The following is a 25,717-nucleotide window of genomic DNA, read 5'->3' on the forward strand; positions in this document are numbered from 1 at the left end:
ATGAAAGGCACTCTTAAATCATTCCAGTACTTATCAGCTGCTGTATGCTCCTCTTTTCTTTTTTGAATTTCTGACCACAGTGCTCTCTGCTGACAGCTCTGTCCATGTCAGGAACTGTCCAGAGCAGGAGCAAATCCCCATAGCAAACCTATCCTGCTCTGGACAGTTCCTGACATAGACAGAGGTGTCAGCAGAGAGCACTGTGGTCAGACAGAAAAGAAATTCATGTGGAGTATACAGCAGCTGATAAGTACTGGAAGGGTTAAGATTTTTAAATAGAAGTAATTTACAAATCTGTTTAACTTTCTAGCACCAGTTGATTTAAAAACAATGTTTTCCACTGTAATGCAAGACATGTACTCCAAAGAAAAAGATTCACTTTCTATATTGTTCAAGAGATAAGGATCCTAAAAAGAAACCTTTCCATTAACTCAGAAGTGTCCATAGGTTATGTAAAAAAAATTTGTTTTCTTTTTTTGTTTACTGGATGAAACCTTTAAGGTTTATTAATACTCACCAGTTTCAGCCCATATTCCGGATTCCTCTATTGAGTGCATTTTCCATGTTCTACTAGTTGAACTAGTGTGCACAATACCTTAAAGATCCTGCCTTTCACATCCTAATCTAAAAAGGAAACAGGAAAAAGGAACTTAAACTCCCAGTGCTTAGACAGCAGCGAGACAGTAGTATACTAGTGTCCATGGGAAAGCAGGGGAAAAGTATGGTGTGCTAGAGCAGGACCGAACAAATCAGTCAGGAAAAAGTAGTATGCAACCTGCACCAACTCTATGAACTCTTGTGGAAATTGGATGGATATATTTTGGAAGGCATGGATTTTTTAGCATTTTTTGCTGTCTGCGTCTCACAACTCATCAATCTAGGTAAGAAAAGCCAAATGAGTTTCTGATATTTGACACTGTGGAGCATTGCTTGTGTTCTGTTTTCTCTCCCACAACCCGGTTATAAGGGAACCGCCATTATATATAGGGTTGTAGATGTTCACTGTCCATAATATTTCTACATTGCACATAGACATCACATTTTTCTTTTATTGATAGTAGATTCCAGCAGTTGAAAAGTTGTAGAATTCCTTTTATCGGACTTGTATGGATAATGGCATGTAGACATGTGGATTTTCAGAATGTGTAATACAAGTGCTACATGCTATTGTGTTGAATTACATTGTATTATGTTGTATGCTCTACTTGGAAAGGTATGAGAGAACTGAATTAACAGCAAAATAGTGTTATCCAATACATCCCCTGTAGCAGTAGAACAGCCTATTGATAACATACAAGACTGCTAAGATTTACAAAACCACAGGCTGCCATAAACAGCAACCTGCGGCCTTATAATGGATCTTCAAAGCAGCTGCGGGAACTTAGTACCTGTCCTTATTATGCAGTACTTACACAGGTTTATGTACCAGTCAAACTGAATGACATACATTACTACTACTACTACTTTTTTAGTTTATGACCCCAATGTAAATCAGTTCGCAGAGATTTACTTCTATCCACTTCCAGGCATATGAATCTGAATATGGTAAAAAAAAATGTCAGCATTGTTATGACATGGCTGTTCTAAATGGTGGGCACTGGTGTGCTTTCTACATTGAAATAAAATTGGGTCCAAAAGCGTCATTTGGAGGTTCAGGCTGTAAATGCTGCGTCTTATTACAAAATAGCATGCTCTCTGTATCTTATGGGGCAGTAACCTAGAGTAAAGTTGTATGTGGGCAGTTTATTACAGAAACATATTGTTTTTTTAATTTGCATGTAAGCTGTGTTTAAGAAGTGCGCTTAAAGGGGTACTCCGCTGCTCAGAGTTTGGAACAAACTGTTCCGAATGCTGGAGCCGGCGCTGGGAGCTTGTGACGTCATAGCCCCGCCCCATCATGACGTCACCCCCCTGCCCCCTCAATGCAAGTCTATGGGAGGGGGCGTGACGGCTTTCACACCCCCTCCCTTAGACTTGCATTGAGGGGGTGGGACGTGACACAATGAGGGGGCGGAGCTATGACATCACGAGCTCCCAGCTCCAGCGTTGGGAACAGTTTGTTCCAAATGCTGGGGAGTGGAGTACCGCTTTAATGTTGTCATATATTTTCTGGTAACACAGTCCCTTAGCGCTGATCCTGTGGGCTGAAGCTAAAAAGTTGGAGGAAGAGGGTAAGACAGTGACAGGAATGGTGATTGGCAATTGCTATATTTCCCCTAGGTACATGTCATATCTAGCTACCAGCTTTAGGAGGCGCATGTTCCATCCGGGAAATGCCAGGTGACATATGGAAAATCCCGGAAAGAATTTAATTTCTAGTAAAAATGAGCTTGCAGTAGACTTTTGGTAAGTCCTGTTTCTGGCCTAGACTTTTATGGAATGAAAGGCAGGATTGGAAGTGAGTCTTTTCATTCCACTTCCTGGGCCCCGCCAGGTTTTCAGACAAGCCCTGATCAGCACAGGTGCAGAGTTCAGCTGGTTACCGGGTGTTAAAACCAGTTCAAAGCTTTTTTGCTAGTAAGGCTCAGAGGAGCCTGACTCTCAGATGGGAATAGCACTTTGGAAGGGTGAAGCCTCAAAAAAGCGGATTTTGTGAGAAGTATCAGTGGTGTGAGGTAATATTTTTAAAGCTTGCTTTGCCAAGTGGCTGGTAGTAGGTAACTTGTATTGTGAGGTATGGTGCGGATTTGTATTTGGTTTTTGGACAATAAACTGTATGAGCAGCCCTGCTTAAGTGCCAATGACTGTTTTTATGCAGCTAGACTCCCACAAGATATATATATATATATATATATATATATATATACAGTATATATATGTGTGTGTGTGTGTGTGTAATGTCTAGTTCATGGATAAGGAACATGTACTTTAAGCTGTGTAAATGTGTTTACCAACAATGGTTATAAAATCAGTGCTCTAGGTTTTGTAGGGTGAAGGGATCGTCTTATTTCTGCTTTTGACCATACCGGTCTATTTTCCATGAATTGGTAACATGATGCTAGTATGGGCTATATTAGGTGCAGTAAGCCCTGGTAAAGGCAATGAACTGGTGATCCTCTTGGGTCCAAATCTAGTGGATAGCTAGCATTACCCAGAGAAGTAGCAGCTCACTAGACTTGTTCAAGGACCATGCTATACATGTCTAGACCTCGAATACAGTATAATTGGTACTTTCCTAAGTGGCTTTCCACTCTTAAAGAGGGTTCAGGGGCACCCCTCAATGACATCTTTATGCTTTAATAAGGAATATGGGTGAGGTTGTCTCATTGGAGAGAAAAAAAAAGTATCACAAAGGGTTTGTAAAATTCTTGAATGTCAGAATATTCACTTTTCCTGTTATTGAAACATATCTGTCAACATACCACAGTGAACTCTATACAGGCTGGTGTTCAGAGTCACCCTAAACATAACACTGTACCGTCCATACATGAAATTAGCAATATCCATATGATGGATACAGCTAAAATATAAATATGAAATGTAAACACACAAGAGACGCATGTCCAAGGGTAGGCCTGGAAGAACCTTCACCCGGTCTTTAGGGTTAAATTATGGCCCATGTTGTGTAGCCATTGATGCCATGTAATAGCATTGCACCTCTAGGTCGTAAGAGTTCATATTTTCCTTAGCTCACAACATGGGCTATAAATTATTAATGAATAATAAACAATATTTCTTGGTTACTTATTGTTTTAATTAATGTATTCTCTAAATTGTTCAGAGCTTCATGATAATTGCTATGTATGCCATGGTACAAGTAGAAACAATATCCAGATGTGTTACCAAATTACAGCTTTTTTACATGCAAACAAAGTGTATGTATCAAAATGAATAACCTTTAAGGGACTATACCACCTATGTAGTATATTTTACTAATTTAACCAGATACATCTTTCTTTTTTTATCTATTGGTAGAGCATCTAAAAGGAGATTTTTTTATTTGGTTTTCAGCACATGATTATAAGGGTGGCCATCCAAGGGTGGAAGGTGTGTACAGGACATGTTCACTGCTTCTGTGGAAGAATATGAGGCATGCTCTGTGACCTGTGCAGTGATCATTATAAATGGGTGGGGGAAAAGGGTAAGCTGTGACCATTACCTATTAACAATGGTAGAACTTGTGACAACAGCCTCCAGTTATTTTTCAGAGGTGATATCTTTTATTGTGATAATGCGGTGACTACTGAAATGTGATTTCAGTGTCAGCTTATTGTAAGGCTTAGTAATTAAAGTGAAAACTACATTTCAGGATTTTTTTAAATATAGAAAATCACTTAGAAGTAAAAAAAAAGATCACCCTAAAATAGTTTTAACATAAAAAGTTGATTTAAATAATACACTACTTTCTGTTGACATTCCCTCTAATCACAAAACCAATTTTTTTTGTAAACAGAAAAATGTTAACTAGTAAATTCGTGGACATCTGACTGCTAGCACCCCCATGGATCACAAGATTGGAAGTCCCACAAGTGGAGATCCCTTGTCCCACAAATGAATGGAGTTGCTGCGCCTATGCTGCTTTATTCACTATCTGTGATGCCTAAACATAGCCAGTTGCCAAGTATACAGCTTAGCTGTGATCGAAAGAAGGAGGGTCCACGTTTGGAGAACAGCTCAGTGGTGTATGGTCTATTGCCATTGAATTACCTTTTTGGGAACTACAAATAGTAAAAACTAAAATTAAAGAGTATCCTAGATGACTTACTTTTTATCAAGGGGCTGACTATCACTAATGGAAACAACTAACAGATGTATTAGAGGAAAGTAAAAATTGCTAAGTTATATTACCATTCGAAACTGAGTAAAAAAAAAAAGTGTTATCTATAGTTGTTTTATGGTTAAAGGGGTATACTGGGTTTTTACTATTATTTTCATATGAGCCCCTTATGTAAAGTTATATAACTTTGAAATAACTTGTATTACCTTTCAGGGGTGAATTGCCTTTACCAGGTTGCTGTGTAGCTGAAGACTATGCTTAATAAGGCTGGGTTCCCACTACGATTTCCCTCTACGGGAACCGGATCCGGCTGGGGGAAGTGAAACCCGGGTGCTCCCATAACCCAGCCGGACCCGGCCCGTATCTCATTAATTTGAATGACCCGACCGGAGTCAAATAGTGATACTTGTCAGCTCATTTTTGCTTCGTATCCGGTTTTCTGACCATCCTAAAACCGTGGTACGCCGCGGTTTAAGGTCCGGTCACAAAACCAGATACGGGGCAAAAATAAGCCGACCAGAGTCACTATTTGACTCCGGTCGGCTCATTCAAATTAATGAGATACGGGCCAGGTCCGGCTGGGATCAGGTTCCTGTAGAGTGAAATCGTAGCATGAGCCCAGCCAAGTCACCTGATCACCTGACAAACCAGCCCCCGGATGACATGTTCAACATATCTGTTTGTGCCACTGTGACAGTGTTGGACACGTTTCCCGCTATCAGCAGACTGTGGTCAGGGCTTAGTAGGGCAAGCTTAGGAATCTCTCTGCTGGCCCCCACAAACATATATAAATATAGTGTGACACATTGTGGTACTATATCGACCTATAATAGGTGCTTATTAGGAGTGTGGTGTTTATTGTACATTTTATTGGTGTTACACTGTATTTTTACTATATTGGTAGAGTATATATTTGTTTATTGTAAATATAATATAATGGTTAAAAGGCATCATGGCATCACCTGCATAACAATGACATATACTATATAAGTAATGTAGGACACATATAAAAACATGTACAATGGAAAATTGGAGCAGTTGCCTATAGCAATTGATTATATTGGCAGTAAAATTTACTAGAGTACTCCAGATTTACTGATATACATCTCCTGTTGGAGCCATTGCTGCCTTTAGTTTTCAGGATTCAGTCCTTCATGTGGGAATTATTAGTGTGATAGTTTATTTAGCTGTATATTACCTCCATTTCTTTCATACTAGAAATGAAACTGTAGGTGCACAGGCTAAAATGTTGTGCCCATCACGGCATCCATGTTCGTTTTCCTTCTTTTGTTACATCGTGATTTCACATTTCCTACTGGCTTGGAGAAAGACAATGCTAAGTTCTCGGTGAGGTCAGAAAAGCAATCTTGACATTTTCTACAGGCATAGGAAGTGAAAAGGGTACATAAAGGACAGCATTAACTTTCTGCCAAGCTGGCACTCAGGGTGTTCACTACAAATTTAAATGCCAAGTCTACCCCACCTTTGTTTTGACTGCTGTTGTTACTAGTTTACAAAGTATTTTGTACTTTAGAGCTATTTCAGAAAAGAAAACCTTTTTATTGTCCTTTTGATCAGTGTTCTACGTGCTAAATTTGTCCTGGCGCAGTGAAGATTTAATCTGAACATTCCTTCCATTAAACCATTAGTCTCCATATTCATAGCTAACTGTGCCAAGATGGCTACCTACCATTTTAGGGACCATCTCATCCTTTAGTTTAAATTTTCCATGTACAATAAAATCATACCAGCTATTCTCAACCTTCTCCCTCCAGTGTTTTGTAACCAACACAAATGACAATACTGAGTGTCAAACCATGAGGAGTTTCAGATGGACGTCTGGTTGAAAACCACTTAGTTGATAAAGACAGAATATATGTAGTCATTTTCCATGTAGAGATTAGTCACTCTTGGTCTTTTCAGATCCATTAATGACTTATGATTATTAGTGAAAAATTCAGGGATCTCTAGATAGCAAGCCAATAGAGGCGGCTCTAGACTTTGTGAGGCCATAGGATTTTCTCAAGGGTTGGGGTATAAAACGAACCTAACATAATACCTGACTAAATAATACTATCAAAATGTTATGTTAAAACACCCACACATACCAGCATACCCAGAGCATTGGGTCATTGTGCCAGCTGCCACATAAAAGTGATGTGAATACTTTCTCCACATTCCTGGGATTGATGTGGTCGCTCCATCAACCTGGAGGTGTACTTTGTGGGCAGCTGCCCTGATATAGGTATCACTGGTGCCAAGTCACAGAGCGGGTCACTACAGCGCCTTCACACAACCATAAGTACTATGTTTGAAGAGAGGAAAACAAGGCCTATAGCTATACGAATACCATCCCCACTGTGAAGCATGGTGGTGTCTCACTCATGTTGTGGTGTAAAGGCATGGGGAATCTTGTAAAAACTGATGGAAAGATTAAAGGGGTACTCCCGTGGAAACCTTTTTTTTTTTTTTTTTTTAAATCAACTGGTGCCAGAAAGTTAAACAGATTTGTAAATCACTTCTATTAAAAAATCTTAATCCTTCCAGTACTTTTTAGGGGCTGTATACTACAGAGAAATCCAAAAAAGAAATGCATTTCCTCTGATATCATGACCACAGTGCTCTCTGCTGACCTCTGCTGTCCATTTTAGGAACTGTCCAGAGCAGCATATGTTTGCTATGGGGATTTTCTCCTGCTATGGACAGCAGAGATCAGCAGAGAGCACTGTGGTCATGACATCAGAGGAAATGCATTTCTTTTTTGGATTTCTCTTTAGTATACAGCCCCTAAAAAGTACTGCAAGGAATAAGATTTTTTTTTAAATAAAAGTGATTTACAAATCTGTTTAACTTTCTGGCACCAGTTGATTTAAAAAAAAAAAAAAAAGTTTTCCACGGGAGTACCCCTTTAATGCAGAATCAGAAAATACTTGCAGATAATTTGCATTCTTCTACACAAAAGCAGTGCGTAAGATGCTCTTGGACTTTCCAGCACAACAATGACCCTAATCACAAGGTCAAGTTGACTCTTCAGTGGTTACAGGAGAAAAAGTTAAAGGGGTATTCCAGGAAAAAACTTTTTTATATATATCAACTGGCTCCAGAAAGTTAAACAGATTTGTAAATTACTTCTATTAAAAAAATCTTAATCCTTTCAGTTTAGAAGAGGTTTGCTATTGGGATTTGCTTCTAAACTGGGCGTTTCCCGATACAGGTGTCATCAGAGAGGACTTAGACAGAAAAGAACAACTCAACTTCAGAAGCTCATAAGTACTGAAAGGATTAAGATTTTTTAATAGAAGTAATTTACAAATCTGTTTAACTTTCTGGAGCCAGTTGATATATAAAAAAAAGTTTTTAGAGGTTTTAAAGGTTCTAGAGTGGCCACCATAGTCTCCTGACCTTAATATTATCAAACCACTTTGAGGAAATCCGAATTGTGCAAAATGCTTTGCATGATGTGGATGCATTTTGCCAAGACAAATGGGCAACTTTACCACCTGCAAGAATTCAAGGCCTTATAGACAACTATTACAAAGACTGCATACTGTTATTAATACACAAGGTTAAGAACTAAGGGTATGCAGACTTTTGTACAGGGGTCATTTCATTTTTTATTTGTTTCCATGATTTGTTTTATTTGTTTCAATATAAATGCCTTATGATATAAAAGAAATGGGTTTTGCCTTCTCACTCGTGTTTTCCAACAGTATGCAAACATTTGAGCACAACCATAGGAAATGAGTGGGGGAAGAAAAAGAGGAGTAGGGGAAAGCACACTGTAGAAATGGAGGCAGGACGGTAAAGTGAATAGAAGCACACTACAACATTGGGAGCAGGAAGGCAGAGCAGTGGAGGCAGGATGACAGATTGTTTTGGGATTCAGTCTGCACGTTCAGAGGCTTTTGATACACAACTTTTACAACTTTTGTCACATGTTGATCAATTCATAACAAAAAGGTTACTTACATAGTATTTAACATAGTATTTTACACTAGTACTTGGTAGAATTACCCATACTACAATAACATTAAAAAGAACAAATTGTAACTATCATTTCAACAAAGTTTATTGAAAGGTGTGCTGAGACTCCCACCAATTGCAAGAATGGGCAGAAGCCCCTTAACGACCACGGACGGTTATTTACATCCGTGGCCTGCTCCCGTTATGTAAAACGCAGTCAGTAGCTAACTGACTCATACCCGGCAGGTCGCAATCAGACCTGTGGCTAATACCGGACATCGCCGATCGGGCTAATGTCCGGTATTAACCCTTTAGACGCCGCGATCAAAGTTGATCGCGGTGTTAAAAACGGGAACACTTCCCGGTTAGCTCACTGGGCTGTTCGGGACTGCCGCGGTGTGACCGGGAGCGCTGCTCTATGTCCCTCGGCGGTGATGCGACCCCGTGGCGGGACGTCAGCGGGATCCATGGCCAGATCTACAGTCAGGATCCGGACTGGTATGTGGAGAGGACACGGGTGGTGGATCCTCTGTGTCAGTGAGGTGATGGGGTGGGCCGTACCAGGGGAACGGAATATAAGGGGTTACTGGTTTTCACCAAAGCCCGCCGCAAAGCGAGATGGACTTGCAGCGGCAGGTAACCCCCAGGTCATTACACCCGATAGCGACTCAACCTCACTGACGGCTGAGACAGGCGCGGTACACAAGGATAAGGCAAGAGCAAGGTCGGACGTAGCAGAAGGTCTGGGCAGGCAGCAACGGTTCGTAGTTGGGGCAACGGCAAGGGTCTGGGTACACAGGCAATGGAACACACAGAAACGCTTTCTCATAGCACAAGGCAACAAGATCCGGCAGGGACAGGAAGGGGAAGTGGGTTTATATGGAGTGGAAGTGCTTAGGAACTAATTGGGCCAGGCACCAATTAATGGTGCACTGGCCCTTTAAATCTGAGAGACCCGGCGCGTGCTCCCTAGAGAGAGAGGTCGCGCGTGCCGGGACTGAGCAGAAGGACGGGGCCGGTAAGAGACACGGGATGCAACCCGCGGGTGGGCACGTCCCGCCTCGGGGGTCGCATCTCCGCCGAGGGACATAGAGCAGCGCTCCCGGTCAGACTCGCAGACCGGAGCGCTGCAAGCAGAGGAGTAATGCCGCAAGCGCTCCGGAGGGGAAGCGGGGCCCGGAGCACTCGGCGTTACACCCCAATGTAAATGAAGTAGAAAAGATGTTCTGCGGTGGAGGTGGAGTCTGAGTAAAAAGTAACAGTGTATTTTTATTACACATATGGAACTTTTACAAGATGTTGCAAGACGCTTTTTGAGGGTAAATTCCCTTTTTTTCAATTGCTAAAAAAACAATTGCTGCATTAACATACAGTGAAGGTTTAAATAACATGTATTTTGAGTGCCAAAAGGAGGGTCAGAGGTCAAGGTGAGCAGTACAAAGTACCAGTAACAAAAGGGTTAAAAAGTGCTTTCAACAGAAAGATTACAATTATATACAAACATTTGCATAAAATATACATAAAGGTCTGGATGTCGTGATTATTATTAAGTGTATTATTAGTATTGTATAGGTGTTTTTATGCGTTTACTGTAACGTGTTGTAAATGGGGCTTGTATTTTTGCCTCTGGAAATGATGCTTGAGACCTACAAACAGTGTTTGTTTTGAAAAGTCCCGCTAGTTCATTCATAAACTCGAGCGACTAATCAATTTGATTTACTGGTGTAACGTCAAAAACTCTGTGATAGCACGGGATATTTAACTCCGTGCAGGTCATATGGTCGGCAAGCGGCCAGTGGTAGTTTCCAGGGGTGTGTTTTGAACTTGATGGATCGCACTGTTCCGTTCATGTATAGGAGTCACCAATGGGCACGGTGCTCTGATGTGACATATAAATCACATGGTCAATGGCCAACCAATAGGAGTTTCCTGGGGTTTGTTTCAAACAAGCTCTGGTGGTGAGTCTGTCAAATTGTTTGTGTGTGATTGGTTCATAAGGGGAACCAATAGGCTGGATTCTCTACGATGGCAGATTGACCAATCACAATGATGCCTACCATGGTACTGTGTATGGCAGAAGATTCTAAAATGTAATACATTGCTAAGGATGTTGCTAGTGGTTTCGAGCTACAGGGAGTGGAAGAAATGATAACATCTGGTGGTACGGATCAGAGGTAAATATTCTTTTGGATGGTGTGTTCAATGTATTCATTTAATCCCATTGGAATCAGCGTCCTTAACTTGAAAATCCAGTAATTTTCTCTTCTGCATAGTTGAGTGTATCTTCTGTTGCTGGTTGTGGGAATGTGTTCTATTGGTACTACAGAGAAATCAGAGAAATCACAATTGTGTTTGGTAGATGCGTGCCTTGATACGCTGTGAAGTTGATATCCATTTTTCACGTTAGAACAATGTTTTTTCAGTCTGGCACTCAGAGTCTGTGTGGTTCTTCCAATATACTGGATGCCACATGAGCATTCCAGTAAATATATCACATATTAGGATTTGCAGGACATCAGGCTCTTGATCTTGTAGAATTCCCCTGTGATCTTCGATGTAAATTCTTTGCAGAAATTTTTCATGTTGCAACATTTGCAATTTGTTGTGCAGTGTTTGAAAGATCCTACAATTCCATTGTTTAGCATATTGGGCTTCTTGATGGTCTTTAGTTTGCTTGGAGCTAGGATGCTTTTTAGTGATTTGTTTCTCCTGAATATGATGTGTGTGTGTGCTGGGAGTATATATTTTAGAAACAGATCCATGGGGAGGATATTCCAATGGGATTGCAAGATGGAGTTAATATTTTTGTGGCCTGTAGAAAAAGTGGTTGTAATGTTAGTTTATTTGTTTTTGTATTTTTCTGTTTAGGTGTGTATTCACAGTAATACAGTGGGGATCAAAAGTTTGGGCACCCCAGGTAAACATTTGTATTAATGTGCATAAAGAAGCCAAGGAAAGATGGAAAAATGTCCAAAAGGCAGATTAGACATTCTTATAATATGTCAACAAAAGTTAGATTTTATTTCCATCATTTACACTTTCAAAATAACAGAAAACAAAAAAATGGCATCTGCAAAAGTTTGGGCACCCTGCAGAGTTAATATCTTGTACTGCCCCCTTTGGCAAGTATCACAGCTTGTAAACGCTTTTTGTAGCCAGCCAAGAGTCTTTCAATTCTTGTTTGAGGTATCTTTGCCCATTCTTCCTTACAAAAGTCTTCCAGTTCTTTGAGATTTCTGGGCTGTCCGTCACGCATTGCTCTTTTAAGGTCTATCAATAGATTTTCAATTATGTTGAGGTCAGGAGATTGTGAAGGCCATGGCAAAACCTTCAGTTTACGCCTCTTGATGTAATTCCCCAAGGTGTATTTAAGATCATTATCCATTTGTAAAAGCCATCCTCTCTTTAACTTCAGCTTTTTCACAGATGGCATCAAGTTAGCATCCAAAATTTGCTGAAATTTTATTGAATCCATTTTTCCTTCTACTCGTGAGATGTTCCCTGTGCCACTGGCTGCAATCCAACCCCAAAGCATGATTGATCCACCCCCATGCTTAACAGTTGGACAGAGGTTCTTTTAATTAAATTCTGTTCCCCTTCTTCTCCAAACGTACCTTTGCTCATTCCTGCCAAAAAGTTAAATTTTAACCACATCGGTCCACAGAACTTGTTTCCAAAATGCATCAGGCTTTTCTATATGTTCATTTTGCAAAGTTCAAACGCTGATTTTTGTGTTGAGGACGTGGAAGTGGTTTTCTTCTGATGACTCTTTCATGAAGACCATATTTGTACAAGTATCTCTTTATAGTGGAATAGTGTACCACAACTCCAGTGTCTGCCAGATCTTTCTGGAGGGATTGTGAAGTCAAACGTGGGTTTTGAATAGTTTTTCTCACAATCCTGCGAGCTGTTCTGTCTGAAAATGTTCTTGGTCTTCAAGATCTTGCTTTAACTTCCACTGTTCCTGATGACTGCCATTTCTTAATTACATTCCGAACAGAGGATATTGACATCTGAAAACATTTTGCTATCTTCTTATAGCCTTCTTCAGCTTTGTGAGCGTCAACTATTTTCAGTTTCAGATTTCTAGACAACTGCTTAGAAGATCCCATGGTGCTGATTGTTGGGACAAGGTCAGATAAGTCTGGGCATTTAACACCTTTGAGATTGACATCACCTGGTCTTCCCAGGTGAGAACAATCCATGACACTGGCAGGTCTCAGCTTTGCAAAGGGGGCAGTGCATGCTCTAAATTCTGCAGGGTGCCCAAACTTTTGCAGACGCCATTTTTTTGTTTTCTGTTGAAAGTGTAAATGAGGGAAATAAAATCTAACTTTTGTTGACATATTATAAGAATGTCTAATCTGTAATTTGATGCCTTTTGGAGATTTTTCCATCTTTCCTTGGCTTCTTTATGCACATTAATACAAATGTTTACCTGGGGTGCCCAAACTTTTGATCCCCACTGTATGTTCAGAGCAGTTTGCTATTCTTCCTGGATAGGGAACAGTCAATGCTCTGAACGAATGAGAACTCGGGTGTGTCTATTTTAACCAGAGTTCTCCTGCATTCTGGTTGCTGGTTATTGTGCTATACACTTCCAAGTCTGCTTGAGCATTTACCTTGTATTTATCTTGTGTTATTTTATCTGAGTTTTTAGCCATGGTCAATTAATCTTGTTTAGTAGATTTTAGTCTGTGTATCATTAGTCAGTTTTTAGGATTGTATTTCCGTACCTCTATGTCGCTGTTCACACTGTGATTTTTCTTGTATCAGTTTTTGTAACAATACATCCCTGAGACCTTTTAATGGGACTCTGGGGAATTGAGACTTAGTACAAGATATCTCCTTGCTCCATGGTGAACTCTGAGAGATTAAGTTCTAGTATCAAGACTGTGCCATGTTTTCTGGAGGTTTTCTGGGTGATTGAGTATTTATTCCTGTTTGTACTTGGAGTCTATGCTGACTCCAAGAACCATTTCCCAGTCTTGTGCGCTGGACCTAGTTTGTTTGTTGGTTATCTGTGTTCAGTATGAACAGTGTTCTATATTTATTTCCTGTTTGGTTGATCTGATCTTTGTTCATTGTACTTGTATCTGTTTGTGAACAGTGTCTTATTTTCCTGATCAGTTTGCCTGTTTATATTATGCCCTGTTAGTATTTATATCCTATCTGGTATGTCTAGTTGTTTAGTAGTTTTTCGTTTCTGTTTCTGGCCTGTGACCTATGTATATTATTTGTTTTTACGCCACTGCACATTCGTGCAGGTAGGGACCGGCTCCAAGTTGTCGATCCATCGCAAAGGATAGATGGGCAAGTAGGCAGGGAGAGTGTTTTTAGGGTCAGCTGAGGGCTCACTCTCCCTGTCCCCCAGTCGGTCATGACAGTGGTTTGGAAATTATAAGAGTATGGTTGGTCTTTCACCAAATCCTCTGGAGTGTCTGATGGTTTTGGTTGTAAGCAGGCCTTTTGATCCAGACTGTTTGCTTTCTTCTTACTATTTTGGATCAGGGATTTCGGATATCCATTGGCCCTGAATCTGTCATCCAGTATCTTTCTCTGAATCTGGAAATCTTTACTTGATGTGCAATTGCGACGTATACGTTTGTATTGTCCGTAGGGCATGTTCTTGGTCCATTTTTCTGAATGGCAGCTGGTATAGTGAAGGTTTTAGTTTTTATCTTTCCCTGGCTGTCATGTGACACTACGACATCCAGAAATTCCACATCATTTTTGTATTGGGTATGTGTTAAATGAACATTCTAGGAATTATTATCCAGATAGGAGATGAAGTTATTGAGGTTTTCTGTACTACTGTCCCATATGATGAAGATATCGTCGATGTAACAGCGATATAGTATGCAATGATGGAAATGGGGATCGTGGTATGCACCCATAAATTAATTTACAAAGCTGGGTGTGAATTGCGTCCCCATCGCAGTCCCACAGTGCTGCCAGTATATGCGGCCATTAAACTGAAAGAAATTGTGTTCTAATATGAATTTGATGGCATCCATTAGGAATTTCTGTTGGGGTTCTGGCATTTGGTCATATGATGCAAGGTAATGGGATACTGCGGCTATTCCTAGATCATGTAGAATGATCGTATATAGGGATGATATGTCCATGGTGAGAAAAGAGTAATGTTCTTCCCATTGAAGGTCAATTATGGATTTTATGAAGTCACTGGTGTCCTTGGTATATGACGATAATTTGTGAACATATTTTTGTAAGTGTGCTAAAATGGGGGTATTAGTCTAGATATTGTTCCATGGCATATATGCCTACCGTAGACTAGGGCAGAGCGCCCCCGAGATATGGTAGCAATTTATTGTCCCCTCACAATTAGGAAGCGTGACCGCTAGCCACGCTTCCTTATCGTGAGGGGACAATAGATTGCTACCTGATCTTGGGGGTGCTCTGCCCTAGTCATCGGTGGGCATAGTTGCCATGGAACAATATCTACCTCCATTTTAGCATAATTCTATGGTGGATCATCAACTGCAACCTGTTGTTATAATTATATCAACACCCACCACAATGTTATACTAAACTTACCAACATCTTTCGTCCGGCAACCCTTCTTTCAGGGGGTCACATCCACATTTACGTCCATGACAGCTATTCTTCATAACGGCATAGGACTTTTTAGGTTCTTCACCAAATAAGAACACTAATTTTGAACACTCTGTATTTTAAAGTGATGATCAATATCATAATTGGCATTTCATTGGATTATATGTGATTTCCAATCATGGATCCTATCTATATCCTGACTAATGTCTTTGTGACCTGTATGTCTATGTGACTGACCCCCTTCTTAACCTCTATACCATCAGACTATGACTATGACTGTGACGGTGACTATTTTTTAATATCCACCTATGCCTCAAGCATATGTTACTGTTAATTTACATGATCCGTCTTCAGTATCTTTTGAATTATGTTAATTTCTCCTCCAACCCTGATGAACTCCTTTGAAAAATATGGGAGAAACGCGTTGGATCTTTGGAGCATGAGAATATGTTAAACTGTGGTCTTTCTAGCATTACCACATTTTTATTCAGACCCTATATTTATCCTTCCCCCTATCCACACTTATTGGTAGTGAGGGTAAGGGTTAGAATAGGCAGGGTCATTTGTTGATAGAATACTCACCTGTATCCTGTTCCCTCCCTTCCAAGAGTACTGTTATACCACACGACAGCTATAGCATATCTTTTGCCCGACTGTCATGTATGTATATGCTGTGGTATTATATTGTATTTACTAAAGCGCACAACTTTATAATTTTTTGTATTTTGTTCTACATTTTAAATTTGTTCTACATTTTTACTTTTCTATTTGAGCCTCATTGGTAGAGTCCTTTATAAGTTTATTTTGATATTCAACAAACAAGAATTCAACTTCATCAAAATAACAGAACCATTTACCATTTACCAAAAATCCACAAACATTCCACAAAACCTCCAGGACATCCCATCATTTCTGGAATTAACTCACTCACTTCCAACCTGTCACAGTATATAGATTCACACTTACAAAAATATGTTCACAAATAACCGTCATATACCAAGGACACCAGTGACTTCATAAAATCCATAATTGACCTTCAATGGGAAGAATATTTCTAATTTCTCACCATGGACATATCGTCCTTATATGCGATCATCCTACATGATCTAGGAATAGCCGCAGTATCTCATTACCTTGCATCAGACGACCAAATGCCAGAACCCCAACAGAATTTCCTATTGGATGCCATTAAATTCATTTTAGAACACAATTTCTTTCAGTTTAATGGCCGCATATACTGGCAGCACTGTGGGACTGCGATGGGGACACAGTTCGCACCCAGCTTTGTAAATTAATTTATGGGTGCATTTGAGGAACAACTTCTATACCGTGATCCCCATTTCCATCATTGCATACTATATCATCTTTACATCGACGATATCTTCATCATATGGGACAGTAGTACAGAAAACCTCAATAACTTCATCTCCTCACTGGATAAAAACTCCTGGAATGTTCATTAAACACATACCCACTACAAAAATGATGTGGAATCTCTGGACGTCATAGCCAGGGAAAGATAAAAACAAAAAACTTCTTTAAGAGCGAAGATTTCCAGATTCAGAGCAAGATACTGGATGACAGATTCAGGGCCAATGGATATCCGAAATCCCTGATCCAAAATAGTAAGAAGAAAGCAAACAGTCTGGATCAAAAGACCTGCTTACAACCAAAACCATCAGACACTCCAGAGGATTTGGTGAAAGACCAACGATACTCCTAGAATTTCCTAATCACTTTTTCTACAGACCACAAAAATATTAAATCCATCCTGCAATCACATTGGAATATCCTCCTCATGGATCCGTTTTTAAAATATATGCTCCCAGCATGAACGCAAGTCACATTTAGGAGAAACAAATCACTAAAAAGCATCCTAGCTTCAAGCAAACTGAAGACCATCAAGAAGCCCAATATGCTAAACAATGGAATTGTAGGATCTTTTAAATGCTGCACAAGAATTGCAACATGAAAAATCGCTGCAAAGAATTTACATTGAAGATCACGGGAATCCTACAAGATCAAGAGCCTGATGTCCTGAAAATCCTCATACGTGATATATTTACTGGAATTCTCATGTGGCATCCAGTATATTTGAAGAACCACACAGACTCTGAGTGCCAGACTGAACAAACATCGTTCCAACGTGAAAAATGGATATCAACTTCACAGCGTATCAAGGCACGCATCTACCAAACACAATTGTGATTTCTCTGATTTCTCTGTAGTAGCAATAAAACACATTCCCACAACCAGCAACAGAATAACTCAACTATGCAGAAGAGAAAATTACTGGATTTTCAAGTTAAGAATGCTGATTCTGATGGGATTAAATGAATACATTGAGCACACCATCCAAAAGAATATTTACCTCTGATCCGTACCACCAGATGTTATCATTTCTTCCACTCCCTGTTGCTCGAAACCACTAGCAACATCCTGAGCAATGTATTCCATTTTAGAATCTTCTGCCATACACAGTGCCATGGTAGGCATCATTGTGATTGGTCAATCTGCCGTCTTAGAGAATCCAGCCTATTGGTTCCCCTTATGAACAAATCACACACACAGAGCTTGTTTGAAACCAACCCCAGGAGACTCCTATTGGTTGGCCTTTGACCATGTGATTTATATGTCACACCAGAGCACCGTGGCCATTGGTCACTCCTATATATGAACGGAACAGTGCGATCCATCAAGTTCAAAACACGTAGAGAAACTACCAATGGCCGCTCACGGACCACGTGACCTGCACAGAGTTAAACATCCCATGCCATCACAGAGTTTGATGTCACACCAGTAAATCAAATTGATTGGTCGCTCAAGTTCATGAATGAACCAGCGGCACTGTTCAAAATAAACACTGTTTGTAGATCTCAAGCACCATTTCAAGAGACAAACATCCAAGCCCCGTTTACAACACGTTACAGTAAACGCATAAAAACACTTATACAATACTAGTAATACACTTCTAATCACGACCTTTATGTATATTTTATGCAAATGTTTGTATTTTATTGTAATCTTTCTGTTGAAAGCGCTTTTTAACCCGTTTGTTACCGGTACTCTACTGCCCACCTTAACCTCTGACGCCTTTTGGCGCTCAACATACATGTTATTTAAACCTTCACTGTATGTTAATGCACCAGATGTTTTTTAGCAATTGAAAAAGTGGGAATTTACCCTCGAAACGTGTCTTGCAACATCTTGTAAAAGTTCCATGTGTGTAATAAAAATACACTGTTACTTTTTACTCGCACTCCGACTGTGAATCATAAGAGGCAGCGCTCCGCTGAACATCTTTTCTACTTCATTCACATTGGCTATCTACTGACCCCCCAAGAGGAGACCGGTCCGTTCCTGCATGCTTCCTGAGATTTCACGACTGTACCCCACAGGAAGGGGTGATATGCTTGAACCAAGGTTCACCCAAGGTGAGCATATTTCCAATCTAAGGGCATTTTGGGATTCCTAGCCCACAGAATTACGCGAGGCGCCGTCCTCGCTGTCCGATTGCTCCATTGCTATTGCAGGCTGAAGCAGCAGAGCACCGATAACACTGATCAATGCTATGCTATGGTATAGCATTGATCAGTGTATGCAATCAAAGAATTGCATGTAATAGTCCCCTATGGGGACTAAATAAAAGTATTAAAAAAATGTATGTGATGTAACCCCTTCAGTAAAAGTTTGAATCACTCTTCTTTTCCCATAAAAAAGTTAATAAAAATAAACATATGTGGTATCACCGTGTGCGTAAATGTCCGAACTACTGTATAAATATATAATTTTAATTAAACCACATGGTCAATGGCGTACATGTAAAAAATTGCATATTTTTGGTCTCTTTATATACCCTAAAAAAATGTATAAAGAGCTATTAAAAAGTCCCATTAAAACAAAAATGGTACCAATAAAAAACTTCACATTGCGGAACAAAAATGAGCTCTCATACATCTCTGTATACAGAAAAATAAAAAAAAGTTATAGGGGTCAGAAGATGACAATTTTACACATACAAATTTTGGTGCATGTAGTTATAATTTTTTTTAAGTAGTAAAATAAAATAAAACCTTTATAAATTAGGTATCCTTGTAACTTTATGGACCTACAGAATAAAGATATGGTGTAATTTTTACGAAAAGTACATTATGTAGAATCGGAAGCCCCAAAAGTTTTTTCAGTTTTGTTCCACAAATATTAGTTTTCTGGTTTTTCCATACATTTTTTGGTGAAATGATTCATGTTATTACAGAGTACAATTAGTGGGGCAAAAAATAAGCCCTCAGATGGGTCTGTAGGTTTAAAATTAAAAGTGTTCTAATTTTTAGAAGGTGAGGTGGAAAATACCAAAGTGCAAAAATGAAAAAAGCCTGTGGTCCTTAAGGGGTTAAAGGAGAACTCCAGCAAAAGTTAACTTATCCCCTATCCTGTGGGCAAACAGCTCCCTCATAAAGTGACCCCGGCTCTCTCAGTGAGGAGCACGAGTCATCTACCGGTAGACGGCAATTGGTATTAAGTACAATGTATCAGATTTATAAATTTCTCTGGCATAAATACACAGAAAAATATGGTATTTGTGCCAAGCACAATGTTTATGAAGCCCCTTCCACATTATGAGTATTAATAAATCTCCCCCATTGTGTAGCTGATGTCTCACAATTTTACAAAAGGTCATCTTTGTCCCCATGTTCCCATAAAACAATGAGACTGTATGTTTTGTAGCACTAGAGTCACAGACAGTACCTGTGCTACTGTAAACTTTATATTTAAGTATTACTACGGTAGAAGTTAAAGGGAGCGAAGCATTAGATTTTACCATATATAATGCTTGGCAACATGCGCATTTTATATTGTAAAATCTATTTCCTCACCATCACCGGGGGACATTTTTGTCCCAAGGGATTGTGAGGATATGAAGTTTGTAAGTCTCCCCCTCCACCTAGGCAGGGAGCTATGTTTACCACAGATGCATCCTTGGCGTGACTGACGGCCCGTGTCATCACGGTGACACATCCCATCAATAATGCCGAGGGGGCATCACAATGGCCAAAGCAACGGTACTTGGTAAGTATAGCTTCCCTCCCAGGAGACTACTTATGGGGTGACTTACAATCTTCATATAGTGTTCCCAAGCCTTAAATATGGTAAAATCTAATGCTTGGTTACCTTCAACATTAGAGCAGAAGTATTATTAAAACTGAAGGGAATATTCTGTCTGTTGCACTACTGACCTTTAATCCTCAGATGTAATAATGTTATAATTTGCAACCTTATAAGTTGCAAACTTTGTTAGATGTGACAGAACATTCATATACAAGTTATTGTAGGATGAGTCTAGCTTTAGATAAACTGGTAATATTACTATTTCTCCTCTCTGTTGCTTTCTATTATCGCCCTCTCTTTTCTCTCTTCTACTTTACCACTTGCAAACAATTAAAGGGGTACTCCAGCCCTAATACATCTTATGCCCTATCCGATAAGATATATGATCCCGGGGGTCCCACTGCTGGGGACCCCCGCAATCTGTCATTCCGCACCCACCTTTGTGAGCTCTCCGCAGCTCCGCACGCTACTCCGGCCCCATGGTCCTCACGCTTTACACTCGGAGCCTCCAGTGCTGCGGAGAGCTCACAAGCGTTGGTGTGGAATGACAGATTGCCGGGGATAAGATGTATTAGGGCCTGAGTACCCCTTTAATACCTCCTACCTACAACTCCCTTTTGCATTGGCTGTTAGCTAAAAGACTAACTTTTTGATGTAATTCAATCTTATAAAACATTAATATACATTTAACTTCAAAGAGAGAAATGACGGAAGGCACTCACGTTTCTGTAGCAATGCAGATTTCTTTATTCGGAGTGTATTCATTCCATTAGCGGGACGCCAGGTCCGGTCAAACAAGCAACATTAATATACATTTCTTTTTTCTGCTGATTGTTATGTTTATATTCTTAGTTATGTCTACATTATTTATCTTAATATGTTGCCTTTGTTTGTTGTTTCTTTTTCAGAATTTAATTGAATAATCAGTAGTTTATGCGGTCCTTCGACCGACAGTTAATAAAACAGTTTGGCCACCTTAGCACAGGCCATTGTGGAAACAATTTGTCAAAAAAAAAAATTTTTGTTGCTTTCAGTTTTAGCAGCAACATAATTTTTGTTCTTCCTGTTAGATATATATCCCATCAACATTTAAAATATTTGTGGGGTGAAATGAAATGAATTCACCTATTCATTTTGAGTTTGGTTTCTCTGGCATTGTGATACAAAAACTTACATGGGTTGTCTGGCTTCACAAAATTCTTGTACACAGGCTGGCATAAAAATGAAAAGGCAAATAAAAAAATAAAAAAAAACAGTAAATTTAAATTAAAAGCTATATTCACCTGCCCTGAACCCCCACTTTGTCTGAGTTAAAGGTAACTGATGGTGTGATATCTGTCTGCAGAATGAGTTGTATTTATTAAATTGTTTGGGGAGATGAGGTGACCAAAATCATCAGTTTGGGCAGTTTACGAAGATGGTAGGACTACAGGCCTTCATTAGACTACCAGCGGTCATGACACCCTGTAACTGAGCATTAAACAGCTAGGATTAGAATTATTTTAGATGCAGTAGGTAAGTATCAGCTCTATGACAGAGCTAGCTCACCTGAATGTTCAACAGGCTAAACTTTTGGGCAAGTATCACATTGCCCACAGCTGCTGGATTAAAGCCTATGTTCTGAACTTGTGGTGTATGCATTTCATGGTGTACATGTTATTTATTTTTATTTTTTTTCTGAGAGGGTGCTTGCACCTTCATTATGCTTTTAATAGGCATCACAACATTTTATTGTAACCTCAGGGGTACTTTGGTGCACCTTTTTAAGTAGGGGGTACTGGCTTAGATTTCTGGATTCCCCCCCCAGACTACAAAGGATTGTTGAGGGTTTGAGCAGCAGTACAACCTATGATCATCTTATTAACACAGGACCCCTCGAACAAAAAGGACTGCCCAAAGTAGGTAACCCTTTTTTAAGATAACTATAGCTATCACATGCAAATTGACATCTAATGCTTTGGGCTGGTCAGATGTGAAAAAAACATCCTTGTGTCTTCCTATAATGTTCTATTCCTTGCAAATCGGCCACAACATGAACCAGGTGTTCCGTTTGATGGCAGGTGGTCTGTTGGAGAAAAGAAAGTGAGTAATTCCTGGCTGACAGAAGTTAAGTTGGAATAGTTAAATGGGTACATACAAAAGCTGATAAGGCTAGGTTACATGGCCGTTCTCTCCCATCCCACTTTTCTTCCATTATTGCTGCTAAACGGACCATACTAACAAATGGATGCAAACTGATGCAACAGAACGCCATTTGTCTGTTATGTTAATGCACTATTTAAAAAAAAGAATAAGTGGCATCCTGTTGCATCAGTTTGCATTCTTTGGCATTAGTTTTTCATCTATTTATAATCCTTTATTTTCCGTCTGTGTCTGCTTTTCTTATGTCTGGGTACTTCCTGGTTGCTCACACGTCTTCTGAACATGCTCAGAAGTAATCAAAAATGGATTGAAAAAACAAAACTGATGCAAATGGATGACATTAAAGGGGTGCTCTGGGGAAATTAAGGGAAAAAAATGCCCCAAAGCCACCACAATACCTGTTCTGTGTCCCCTGTTGTTATCCTTGTGATTTTGCCAGCTCCTGTGGCCCCTGTTGTCTCCTAATTTTTTTTCCCTTGCTTGCAGCCCAGACTAAAACTCCCAGCAGTCAGTGCGGCTCTGTGTAATGGCTGCCAGCCAATTGCCTTTACTATCTTTGTACATGCTGTGTTGTTGTAAACACAGTCAGCAGCACACACTGCCTTTTCTTTCAAACTATCCTTCCACCAGCAATAAATGATGCTATGCTCTGAATCTACAGCAGGAAAAGAGCAGAATTGTGTGCCAAGGAGACTTCTCTACCAGCAGGATCCTCACACAGCTAGGGGGAGGGAAAGTGTGGCTGTGAAGTCAGAGCAGACAGAAATAACATGCAGGAGGGTGGGGCTAGTTTCACTAAGAGACACTAAGGGGTTTGCACAGAGACAAGCAGGATCAGATTATGACGTCTTTCTCTCACTCCCTGCAGGTAAGTGACAGCTGAAAGCGGGAAACTGCACTGTATAGCTAATGAGTGATGTTTAGACAAATAATTAGGTTGGTGAGAGGGTTTAGTTCCCTGGAGTACCCCTTTAAAGGCTCATCCATTTCCCATAGACTTCCATGTTAAATTTATTATATACGTTTCACTTCAGTTTTTTGGGGGGACAGAAAAAAAATATTGCACGCACAGAATGGAAACCAAACGGGTGCAAAGGGAAAACAAAGGATTGCAAAAACAATCCCATTGACATCAATGGGATCCTTTTACATCCGTTTGATAAAGGCTTGAATGGATTTTACTAACGGAAGTGACTAACAGGGAGAGACGTAAATGTGAACAAGCCCTAAGTATTGGAATAGACAGACAAGGAGAGCGCTCCTAGTGTGATAGCGTAATGTAAAGGGAAAAGATAATAGACAAGAAAACTTGCTCACCAAGTATAGTTGTACTGCGACCAAGTACAACTATGGTGAAGGCGTGAAGTGACCCTGCAACGGGCGAAGAGCGGCAGCTGCTCCTGGACACACAGGCGAAGAAATATAGCGGATCACATGCCTGATGAAGCTGGTTATCCAGCGAAACGCGTTGCATGCCGGGTAATTAAACCATTTTACCTTTGAAGTCCTGTGCGCTGCCTCTATCCTGGTTTGTTCCCTGGAGGGATCCGCTTTATTTCTTCGCCTAAGTATTGGAAGGCTTGAGATATGTAAATAGAAATAATTTGCAAATCTGTATAACTTTCTGTTACCAGTTAATGTGAAAACAATGTTTTTTTTTCTCCAGAGTTCCCATTTTATCTGCTCAGAGAGTGCAGCTGATGCTTTAAAAATACAATGGGGGAGATTTATCAAATATCTGTCCAGAGGAAAAGTTGCTGAGTTGCCCATAGCAACCAATTAGATTGCTTCTTTCATTTTTTAACCCCTTAAGGACGCAGGGTTTTTCCGTTTTTGCATTTTCATTTTTTCCTCATCACCTTCTAAAAATCATAACGCTTTCAATTTTGCACATAAAATTCCATATGATGGCTTATTTTTTGTCCCACAAATTCTACTTTGCAGTGACATTAGTAATTTTACCCAAACATCCACGGCAAAACCAAAAAAAAAATTCATTGTGCGACAAAATTGAAGAAAAAATGTCATTTTGTAGCTTTTGGGGGCTTCCGTTTCTACACAGTGCATTTTTCGGTAAAAATTACACCTTATCATTGTTCTGTAGGTCCATACGGTAAAATGATACCCTACTTATATAGGTTGGATATTGTCATACTTCGGAAAAAAATCATAACTACATGCAGGAAAATTTATGTGTTAAAAATTCTCATCTTCTAACCCCTATAACTTCTTTTTATTTTTCTGCGTACGGGCTGGTATGAGGACTAATTTTTTGCGCCGTGTTCTGAAGTTTTTATCGGTACCATTTTTGTATTGATCGGACTTTTTGATCGCTTTTTATTAATTTTTTCATGATATAAAAATGTGACCAAAAATACACTATTTTGGACTTTGGAATTTCTTTGTGCGCACGCCATTGACCGTGCGATTTAAGTAATGATATATTTTTTATAGTTCGGACATTTTCGCACACGGCGATACCACATATGTTTATTTTTATTTACACAGTTTTTTTTTATGGGAAAAGGGGGGTGATTCAAACTTTTATTAGGGAAGGGGTTAAATGACCTTTGTTAACTTTTTTTTTCATTTTTTTGCAGTGCTATAGCTCCCATAGGGACCTATAACACTGCACACACTGATCTCCTATGCTGATCCCTGCAAAGCAATAGCTTTGCACTGATCGGTCAGATGGGGGCTTGATTGCTCAAGCCTGTAGCTCAGGCTTGGAGCAATCAATCGACGATCGGACGCCGCGGAGAGAGGTAAGGAGACCTCCGCCTGCGTCCCAGCTGATCGCAACATCGCAATTTTATCGCAATGTCCCGATCAGCCCGACTGAGCTGTTGGGAAGCGTTTACTTTCGTTTTCAGATGCGGCGGTCAACTTTGATTGCCGCGTCTGAAGGGTTAACAGCGAGCGGCACAACGATCGATGCCGCACGCTGTTAGCCCAGGGTCCCGGCTATGATTAGCAGCCGGGACCGACCCGGTTTGATGCCGGGTCACTCTGTGATCCCGTTTTAAACACCAGGAACGGGCGTAGGGCTTACAGGTACGCCCTACGTCCTTAAGGAGTTAAAAAGGCCTCTGAAAAATGAAGAAAACGATCTGATTGGTTTCTTTGGGCAACACTGCTACTTTTTCTCTGGACAGGTTTTGATAAATCTCCTCCATTATTTCTTGTCTAGCCTGGTTTTCCCCTGTTGCTTTG

At 40.0% G+C, this 25,717-nt stretch overlaps 1 protein-coding gene across 1 annotated transcript in view; it reads left to right on the plus strand.

Moving 5' to 3' along the window:
* Window positions 1–709: 709 nt before the first annotated feature.
* Window positions 710–25,717, plus strand: part of TEK (TEK receptor tyrosine kinase) — a 134,380-nt gene continuing 109,372 nt past the window's right edge. The window contains exon 1 of the mRNA XM_056520815.1: window positions 710–881. Coding sequence (XP_056376790.1) covers window positions 830–881 — 52 coding nt within the window. The 5' untranslated portion in view covers window positions 710–829. The remainder of the gene's footprint in view (window positions 882–25,717) is intronic.

Source organism: Hyla sarda, chromosome 1, assembly GCF_029499605.1.
Source record: "Hyla sarda isolate aHylSar1 chromosome 1, aHylSar1.hap1, whole genome shotgun sequence".
Lineage (NCBI taxonomy): Eukaryota > Metazoa > Chordata > Amphibia > Anura > Hylidae > Hyla > Hyla sarda.